Source organism: Triticum aestivum, chromosome 3D, assembly GCF_018294505.1.
Source record: "Triticum aestivum cultivar Chinese Spring chromosome 3D, IWGSC CS RefSeq v2.1, whole genome shotgun sequence".
NCBI lineage: Eukaryota > Viridiplantae > Streptophyta > Magnoliopsida > Poales > Poaceae > Triticum > Triticum aestivum.
Window position 1 is genome coordinate 619,147,028 of NC_057802.1, and position 10,085 is coordinate 619,157,112.

The 10,085-nt window shown below is 45.5% G+C and overlaps 1 protein-coding gene across 2 annotated transcripts; it reads left to right on the plus strand.

Annotated features, from left to right (window-relative positions):
• On the plus strand, window positions 1–7,571 carry LOC123081062 (E3 SUMO-protein ligase SIZ1; the record flags this gene model as incomplete). 2 transcript variants are annotated; one of them, XM_044504030.1, is given in 17 exon segments in its annotated part: window positions 1–118; window positions 256–336; window positions 613–655; window positions 836–914; window positions 1,007–1,181; window positions 1,294–1,421; window positions 1,884–1,940; window positions 2,143–2,230; window positions 2,690–2,765; window positions 3,121–3,194; window positions 3,404–3,511; window positions 3,905–4,066; window positions 4,422–4,526; window positions 4,709–4,789; window positions 4,870–6,253; window positions 6,430–6,718; window positions 7,326–7,571. In XM_044504030.1, coding segments are annotated over 16 exon segments (2,796 nt in total). In that variant the 3' UTR covers window positions 6,558–6,718; window positions 7,326–7,571.
• Window positions 7,572–10,085: the final 2,514 nt, after the last annotated feature.

Sequence of the window (10,085 nt, forward strand, 5' to 3'; positions counted from 1 at the left end):
CAAAACTGAAACCGATCGATCGATCGAACCGATTCACACGCCACCGCCGCCCCCTCGCCGCCGACCTTCACTGGGTCCAGAGCTCGCCGCCATGGGGGACCTGGCCTCCACCTGCAAGGTCGGTCCCCATCTGATCCTCCCCTCTCTTGCTTCTTTGCTTGCCTGCGATTCACTCTCCGGTTCCGGGGGTCGGTCGTCTAGCTAATCTAATCTAATCTAATCTAATCCTGAGTTGCTCTACTCCTACTTGTTCAGGACAAGCTTGCCTACTTCAGGATCAAGGAGCTCAAGGACGTGCTCATCCACCTCTCCCTCCCCAAGCACGGCAAGAAGCAGGTATCCATCTCCCCCCTCCCCATACTACTCTACGTATCATATATCCTTGTTGATGGATCCACTACTAGTCTAGTCGTACCCATCACAAGTCCATCCGCTATTACACATTCAATGGATGGATCCACTCATGTTTCCAAATAACTAGTCTAGCCTCTAGCCACCATGACAACAGCATCCTGTAAATTCATTCCTGCAAACCGCAAGTTCATTCAGCTTCTCATATGCATGCTGCACGAGGTCTTATCCAATCATCCCATGTATGTGTTGTTGTTGCAGGACCTCGTCGACAGGATCCTCGCCCTGCTCTCCGACGACCAAGGTCTGCCCACCTTCTTTCACCAACCCTCTCTGTGCCCCTGCAATGCACTTCTATCATCAACTTAAAACAATGCCACATTTTTTTTATCCTTGCAAAGCAGCCATAGCGTTTTTTTTTTTGGGGGAAGAAAAATCACCTGCTACTTCCTAACTAGCTCTGGTATGTATGTGCCTGCCTCAGCCCAATGGCACCTTGGCCGAGGGAGGAAGAATGCGCCCAGCAAGGAGGCGGTCGTCAAAATAGTCAACGACATATACAGGTTAGCTAGCTTCCATGCCATTTACCCTTCTTTCCTTCCTATTTCAGTGCTACTGGTACTTGGGTTATCACACCATTCATTCATTGCCATAGCAGGAAGATGCAAGTCCACGGTCCTCCTGACCTCGTGGTATCTCCTGCTCCTGCTCAGAACCAGCTGCCTGTCACGACTGATTTCAGCCGCATCATCAAAGCCAAAAAGGAACAATTGGGCCCCGACTCTGGCTGCCTTTGTGGTCAATCCTTTGTTCTCGGGAATGTGGTCAAGGTGTGCCCATCTGCCCTGCCCTGGCCTCCTCTGCCTGTCCTTCTCTCCAACATACAAAAAATGACCATGTTTTCTACACTTGTTTGATTATTTGTGTGCTTGCTTCTTCTAGTGCGACGACTGCCAAGTCCAGCAGCATATGGACTGCGTGCTCATTCCAGAGAAGCCTGCAGTGGGCGTGAGACCTGAAGCTCCAGAGCATTACTTTTGTCAGTTGTGCCGACTAATCCGAGCAGACCCGTATGCCCTCGTACAATCCACTTCTATTTGCTATTTCCTTCTGTGATTTGCCATCTTGACAAATATGATGCACCACTGTTACTGGAAACTCCGAAGCGATCAGACTATTTGTTGCTTCCAGCATTCAAAGTTAGCATGTCCAATCAAATCATGATCCTTATACATATACAACTCTACTGTTGTAACCTAGGTAGGGGTTTTAACGAACTTGTCAGGTCGAGAGTTGCATCAACTGTATGACTGATTGGTTGATTCAGACTCGTGTTATTTGCCAGTAGGCTGAAAAGGAACCTTCTCTCTAAAACTTTGTTCTAGTATATCATGACAATATCTGAGGGAACAAGATTTAAGCCAATAAGTTTCCTATTGATTCTATAGAACTTTGTCTCCATTCCTGCATGGATTGCTTGGAATTGAAATATTTTCTGCACATTTGCTACAGTGACTATTTTGAACCTGCAGATATTGGATTACTACTGGAAATCCTTTACTACCTGTGAGACTGATTACAAATGATGGGTGAGTGTAACTTTATGGGCAATGTATTCCTTGATAGTCTGGTATCTGATACACTATAATCATCACTTACTGAGCATTTCAAATTATATTGGAAGGAGTGACCTTCTTTGTAGTAGAATACTCATCGTTGGCTTTGCCTGTCACACTATTATGTGCTACATTCAGTCCACAGTAATCTTACAGAATTCTCAACCATTTGCAGAATGAATGTTCCTCAGAGTGTGGATAGAACTTTTCTACTTACTCGAGCTGAGAGGGAGACTGTTCAGAGAGTGGAATATGATATTCAGGTTTGATTCCCTTTTCCTCTGAGACTGATTACTGTCATCCTTTACATTTTCTTTCCACAAGGGCAATGACACTTTAATAATGTCATATGGAAATTATTAGCAGTGCGATGCTGCTTTGTCATAACCTTTTCTAAAGGGGAGGGTGCTATGAAATTAACTGAGTGGCATGTTCATGATTGCTTGTCATGTTGTCAAAGGCAGAACTCCTAAAAGAGTACCAAATTGCAATTCTTTTTTGTGATTTTACCTGGTGCTTTTCTCTTCATTATGGATAAATGCACTTTCTAACGTTATGTTTGTACAAGGACAAAATTCCTATGTCATATGGAAATTAAGGAGTGTTATATTCTCGTTATAGGGTTAAACTCCCTAGTTGGTTGTTTGTAAAGACAACACACTAGTAGTTTTTTTTGTGTATGTTATGCAGCATGTCGCTGATGAGGGCATGCTCCTTTGCAGGTTTGGTGTATGCTTCTGAACGACAAAGTTCAGTTCAGGATGCACTGGCCTCAGAATGCAGACTTACAAGTGAACGGTACAGATTTTGCTTTTCAGCTTTCTCGTACAGTTGAGATCGCATATATGATTCATGAGGTCCTATTTTTGTGTCCTCAGACTGAGTTTGAATCATTTTTATACTCCAAAATAGAGGTAGACATATAGTACCTTGAAAGAGGCCCTTGAGACATGTTGTAGTTCACTAGTATCAAGTAGTGAATTTATCAATTTATTTTTTGAAGCTTTTATTTGTTCATTTATAATTTTATATACTGTATGCAGATATGTACAGTGAGCCTTGTTTAGGTGTTGCAATGCATTTATCTTGGTAAAATCTTTTATGAGCAAGACATGGAGGATCATTCTTGATATTGGTTTCATGTTTTCATCAGGTATGCAAGTGCGAGTAGTTCCCAGGCCTAGCACTCAGTTACTAGGGATTAATGGACGGGATGATGGGCCGGTGGTGAGTGCACTCCTATTTCATCGTTAGTGCATCTTAACCAACAGAACTATGTCTATTATCTGTCTTTAGTCATCTTAAAGTTATCAGTTGCTTTTCTTGGCAATTCAATTTTTTTTGAGAAACAATTCAATTTAATTTAATTGTGAGTTCCCTTGTAAACAACATATCTGCACAGTTCAGAGCTTTTATGTTTTTGGACTGCTTTGCAGATAACAACCTTTTGCCGAGAAGGACAGAATAAAATAGTTTTATCAAGTGATGATGCCCGACCATTTTGTTTTGGGATCAGAATTGCAAAGAGGAGGACAGTTGACCAGGTTTTTTTTTCTCTCCTGTTACTTACCTAGCTGTTGAAGTGAATTGTAGAAGGTGCAAACTTTTCTGGCTTGCTGATGTTTGAGTTGCCTTTTCTGTGATGATTGGATTGCAATCTGAAAAACAATGATTTGTAAGTGGATCGTATATGTGCTCACAATAACTGAAACACTTAACATTGCCCCCCTAAATGTTCCTCAATAACAATTAATAAATCAGGTAACTTTGGTAAGCTCAATGGTCATTTCCCCCCTTTATGTTGATCAATTTTTCAACTTGTAGTTTCACAACCATATTTCTTTTTAACACATGTTTCGTTATGTTACTTCTAAACTTTGGATATTTTAAGTGATAATAAGCACGTTATCACCTATACTACAACATTACCTTTTCAGGTCCTAAACTTGGTGCCAAAGGAAGCTGATGGCGAGTCTTTTGAGGATTCTCTTGCTCGTGTTTGTCGCTGCCTCAGAGGTGGAAATACTACAGATGATGCTGACAGCGATAGTGATTTGGAAGTGGTTGCCGACTTCTTTCCTGTCAGCCTGCGTTGTCCTGTGAGCATTTGTCTACATATTTCCATTTTCATGTGTATGAGATGCCTTTTTGTTTCGAAATTTTAGAAAGAATACCATATATGAACAGTATCTATGTCGTTGATCAATGAGCTGGTTGTCTCTTGACACTGGCCTTTTGCATGCCACACTTTCCCTCTAGTTAAGAATGGCAGACCTTAAAAAAAGTTAAGATTACTGAGTTGACTCCAACCGAGTGGTTATCTAGCTGTATTTGGCTGCTATTTATTCATATATTATCACAACGTACAAACTAAGCTTTTCCACAGTGATTCACAGAATCCTGATATGCAAGTTTCAAGAGTTGATCATTTTTTTATCTGATAATATGTCACAGAATAGTGGATCCCGGATAAGGACCGCGGGAAGGTTCAAGCCTTGTGCTCATATGGGCTCTTTTGATCTGCAAACTTTTGTAGAGCTGAATCAACGGTCACGAAAGGTAAGATTTTATTCCTCCATATCCATAACTAGGATCCCTACATAATGAACATTGTACTTTGGTCCAACTTGTGTGGTCCATTTAGCAATGGACAGGGTAATTATGATTGGTTGGTCCATTTAAATGCATACTTTCTTCAGATTGACGTGGCCCTATTTTTAAAGACTTGTTGGTTTTTGCAGTGGCAATGTCCAACATGTCTGAAGAATTATTCTGTTGAGAGCTTGATCATTGATCGGTATTTCAACCGGATCGCTTCTCTGGTAGGTTTGAACAAGTCTTATTCATTTTCTGTGTATTGTTAGCAGTTTTATGTTTTTCTTAGACTGTTCCTGTGATTCAGGTTCGGAATTGCGGTGAAGATGTCACTGAGATAGATGTGAAGCCTGATGGCTCTTGGCGTGTGAAGGGTGATGTTGAAGATATAAAATTGTCCCTGTGGCACCTGCCTGACGGCTCCCTTTGTGAACTGAAACAAGACTCTAAACCTGTTGCTGGTGATGTAAAATCTGAAACTTCAAAAATTGGCAGCAGGGGAAATGTAGGCCTAAATGGATTGTGGGAAGCTAGTAAAGCTGTTGACATAAAGCCCTCAAAGCCTATGAGCAGTAGCCATACTGGAATTTACAGGGATGCGGACTACCTAAGTGTGAGCGAGTGCAGCACGCAAATTGGTGAGATGTACAGAGTTGATGACAGGCCACAGCAACAGCTCGAAGATGCAGATGTCATTGTTCTCAGTGACTCCGATGATGACAATGTTGTGACAGTGTCTCCACCAGCTGCCTATAGTGATGTTGGTGGTTTGGGATTTGCTCCCATTTCTGCGCCAGGAGTTGCTGAAAGTTACCAGGAGGGTGGTGTAGTTGGGGGCCTTGGCCTCGATTTGTTCAACGACAACAGCGATATTTTTGACATAACTTCCTGGTCTGCGCAACCCCAACCAGAGCAAGGGTTCAATTTTTTCGGAAATGATGTTCTACTTGGTTCTCACAATTCATCTGATGCAGCGCCAAGTGCTTATACCCTTGGCTGCCACGCTGGCTCTAGTGATACTTCCATGGTTCGAGATCCTTCTACCTGCCATGTACGCACCAGAAGCTTGGTCGATAACTTGTTGCCTTTCGGCAATGATGATTCCTCTCTGCGAATTTTTCTTCCTATTCAACCATCTGGCGTTCCCGTTCAGGAAGAACGGAATGGGCATGACAACATGTCAAATGGGGTCCAGCCTGTTGATGACGATGAAGACGAAGATTGGATATCTCTTACACTTGCGGCTGGTGGAGGTAGTAATGAACAGTCTGAGGCAGCAGATACGGTGAGCACACAAGCACAAATCGCAGTGGAAGAGAGAAGGATGGAACCAGCAGACACGCTGAACCCACAAGCACAAATGACGGTGGAAGAGAGAAGGATGGAACCAGCAGATGTGTTGAACCCGCAAGCGCAAATTGCAGTGGAAGAGACAATGATAGAACCAGCAGATGCGTTGAACCCACAAGCACAGATTGCAGTGGAAGAGAGGGCGGAACCAGCAGATACGTTGAGCCCACAAGCACAAGTTACAGTGGAAGAGAGAAGGATGGAACTAGCAGACATTGTTAACCCACAAGCGCAAATTGCAGTGGAAGAAAGAAGAATGGAACTGCCAGATACGGTGAACCGGCAAGCACAAGCACAGATTGCACTGGAAGAGAGAAGGATGGAACCATTGAGTGATGCTGGTTCGTCTCTTTAATATGAGTTCAGTTTTATCTTTTGTGTTATTTATCTGTTTTTCTCCTGATTGATTAACTCTTCTGATAAACTGATTAAACTGGCCCAATATTTTGTGCCAGTGTTTAGTTCGTTTAGTGTGTGTTGACAGCCTTTGTTTTTCTTTTCGTCGTGTTGTTTGCAGAAGGCTCGCCTCCCAGCTTGAATGATGACAGGCGCAACAAAGGGAATTCGAAAACAAGGGCTGAAAAGATATTTTCTCCTCCGCGGCAGCCTCGATCCGTCAGGCCTCGACTAACGACACAGCAGTGACGTTGAGTAGTTCTTCTTTCTTACTTTGGATAGCTGTCATGATGTACTTGTGGCCCATGTAAAGAAGAACCAACATGAATGTTTTCATAGTTTAACCTGATGTACAAACTACAGAAGTTTCAAGTGCTGGAAATGAGGGTGTGCCTGAAGGACATCTGACGGTGAGTACAGCTCTCCTCTCCTAAGGATGCAAATTTGCAGTTTTGGGGAATAACGGGGATATTTAGGTTCAAATTGGATTGTTTTTAGATAAATATACCATGCAGACCATATAGATAGCTACTTGTTGAAGAAGGAAGAAATGTGCACATGACTCATTTTTCGGTTTAGTTTTGCTTCTCTTCTACCTAGAAGATACAGATGGCTCTAGTCTTCCCAACATCGATATGGAAGTATGCTATAATGCTATATAGGTTAACTGTCTTAGTCCATGGATGATATATCATATTGTGGTTTCGTTGATTCACATGCATTATTTCCTCTGTCCTAAACTGATTTCGGTTTATCAAGCTGGGAGATTCCAAAATAGGCATCTTATTTCAGTGATGGTGAAAACTGGGAAGATTTATCCAATATTTGTAGTAGTATATCTTTGTCGTTTAAGCTTGGCACAGTGAGTAGCATCATTCATGTAGTCCTTGTTTCTTTTCGTCGCATGGATATTCAGCTAGTGATGCATTCAAATTGTTTACCAGGTGATGAAGTGCAATTGATCGGAAAAGAAAAAAAAAATCGACTGACGTGTTTGTGTTTTCAACATTGGTGCAGACATAACAGGAAGTGAGCAAGGAAGGCTTGATAGGTTTTGTGGCAGTCTGCAGCATATTGTACATTTGACCACCAGACTTATATAAATATATATGTGCCGTGCCGAAATGGAAGAAGGCAAACAAATAGAGATGTGGAGGTTTGTGTATCATTAAATTGTAATTAGGGGTTGGCTTGTGTGTTGCTAATTGAGATGCCCTAGTATACTTGGTACTCTTTCCGGAAATGAAATCCCTTATTTTTTCATGTTTGGAATTTTTTTCATGATTATTATTATTATTACATTCAATTCCATGAAGGACAAATGCAGGTCATTCTTTTTATGCAACACACTATAAGCATGCGGTGAGTATATACATAATTCTGTTTGAATTTTTTGTTTGCGGCGGAAATTATGTCAGGTTGTGGATACCAAGTTACCAACTATTGCTTCATTCGCTCACCTGCACAAGTGTGAAAAATAAATCTACTTAGATACATTGTTGGTGTCTATCTATCTCCGGCCGTCCGGCCGTCCTAATTTTAGTTAGTCACCGGAATCCATCCATCCATCCATAATTAAGCAAAGCAGGCAAGCAAAAGTAGGCTGCCTAGATGGTGATCCATCCTATCCTATAGCTTAGCTAAATCTGGTTTCTTTCCTTCTTCCCTCGCCGCCCGGGTAACAGCAAATCGATCGATCGATGCACGGCGGCCGGAGATGAGCTGCTTCTCATGCTTCAAGCCACCGCAGGCGGACGAGGAGGAGGAGGAGGTGGACAAGGCACCGGCGGGCTCCATCAAGCGGCTCGGCTCCCGGCGAAGAAGCCTGCGCAGCAAGTCCGGCGGCAGCTTCGCGGCCAGCCGGCAGCCGAGCACGCGGCCCAGCAACATCACCAGCTGCAGCGCGCGCGCCTTCACCTACGACCAGCTCGCCGCCGCCACGGGCGACTTCCGCGCCGACTGCCTGCTGGGCGAGGGCGGCTTCGGCCGCGTCTACCGGGGGCGCCTGGACGACGGCCAGCTGGTGGCGGTGAAGCAGCTGGACCTGGAGGGCCTGCAGGGCGACCGCGAGTTCGTGGTGGAGGTGCTCATGCTCAGCCTCCTCCACCACGACAACCTCGTCAGCCTCGTCGGCTACTGCTCCCACGGCCACCAGCGCTTGCTCGTCTACGAGTACATGGCCCTCGGCTCCCTCGCCGACCACCTCCTCCTCCTCGACGACCGCCTCGCCACCCCGAGGGCGACGGCCAGGGCGGCGCTCAGCTGGGAGACGCGGATGCGGGTGGCGCTGGGCGCCGCGAGGGGGCTCGAGTACCTCCACGAGACGGCCAACCCGGCCGTCATCTACCGCGACCTCAAGTCCTCCAACGTCCTCCTCGACGACGCCTTCTGCCCCAAGCTCTCCGACTTCGGCCTCGCCCGCCTCTGCAGCACCTCCTCCTCCGCCGCCGGCCCCGGCCCCGCCGAGCGCTCCCCGCGCGTCATGGGCACCTACGGCTACTGCGCGCCCGAGTACATCCGCACCGGCCGCCTCAGCGTCAAGTCCGACGTCTACAGCTTCGGCGTGCTCCTCCTCGAGCTCATCACGGGCCGCCGGGCGGTGGACTCGGCGCGCCCGGCGCCGGAGCAGGTGCTCGTCACATGGGCCGCGCCCATGTTCAAGGACAGCAAGCGCTACCGCGAGCTGGCCGACCCGCTGCTCCGCGGCGACTTCCCCGAGCGCGACCTCAACCAGGCCGTCGCCGTGGCCGCCATGTGCCTGCAGGACCAGGCGTCCGCCAGGCCGTGCATGAGCGACGCCGCCGTCACGCTCTCCTTCCTCGCCGAGGCCGCCGCCGCCAGCGCCGCGCAGCCGCTACCGTTGCCCCCGCCCCAGCCCCAGGCAGATGAAACCTTACGAGAAGAAGAAGCCTAGATGAGATAGCTTAATTAGCTTGAGCTTAATTAATTCATTATTAGGATCCATGGAGTCGACCGTACCGCACGTGTTGATTGGTTTTGGCGCCATTGGTTGTAGCTAGTTCTGATGGATCAAGTAGATGCTTATGTAACCTGGTGAGTTTCTTCATTGGAAGGGAGCTAGAGACAAAGTTTGCACATTAGTAGTGATTATTTTTTCATTGCCACTTGTCATAGTAACTTTGATCAGACCGAAGAAAATAGTGCGAATGACCGAACACGCGAACAATCGTCACGACCAGCAGATGAGGGGGCAAGAGAGAGTGAATTGCAAAAAACATCGACACTTTAGGTAAGGTTTGCAGGAACCACAAGTCTATGAAATTGTGCCAAAAACCATTATTTTTTTGTCTAATTTTTTGCAAAAAACACTGGTTGCTCGTTTGGACCCATTTAAAGACGATTATGACATGCAGAGCCCACTTTTGCTGACGTGGCGTAACGGTTCGCACGCAACGCCGTTAGACATACGATTTTACACCAACACCCTTTTAAAAAAATTAAAAAGCAATCGGGTCCTTGGCCCTGAAAACAAAAGCAATCGGGACCTTCATCTCCCACCGGTCCGGTGGGATTGCTTGATACGTCTCCGTCGTATCTATAATTTTTGACTGTTCCATGCCTATATTATACAACTTTCATATACTTTTTGGCAACTTTTTATATTATTTTTGGGACTAACATATTGATCCAGTGCCCAGTGCCAGTTCCTGTTTGTTGCATGTTTTATGTTTCGCAGAAACCCCATATCAAACGGAATCCAAACGGGATAAAAATGGACGGAGAATATTTTTGGAATATTTGGAGAATTCCGGAAGA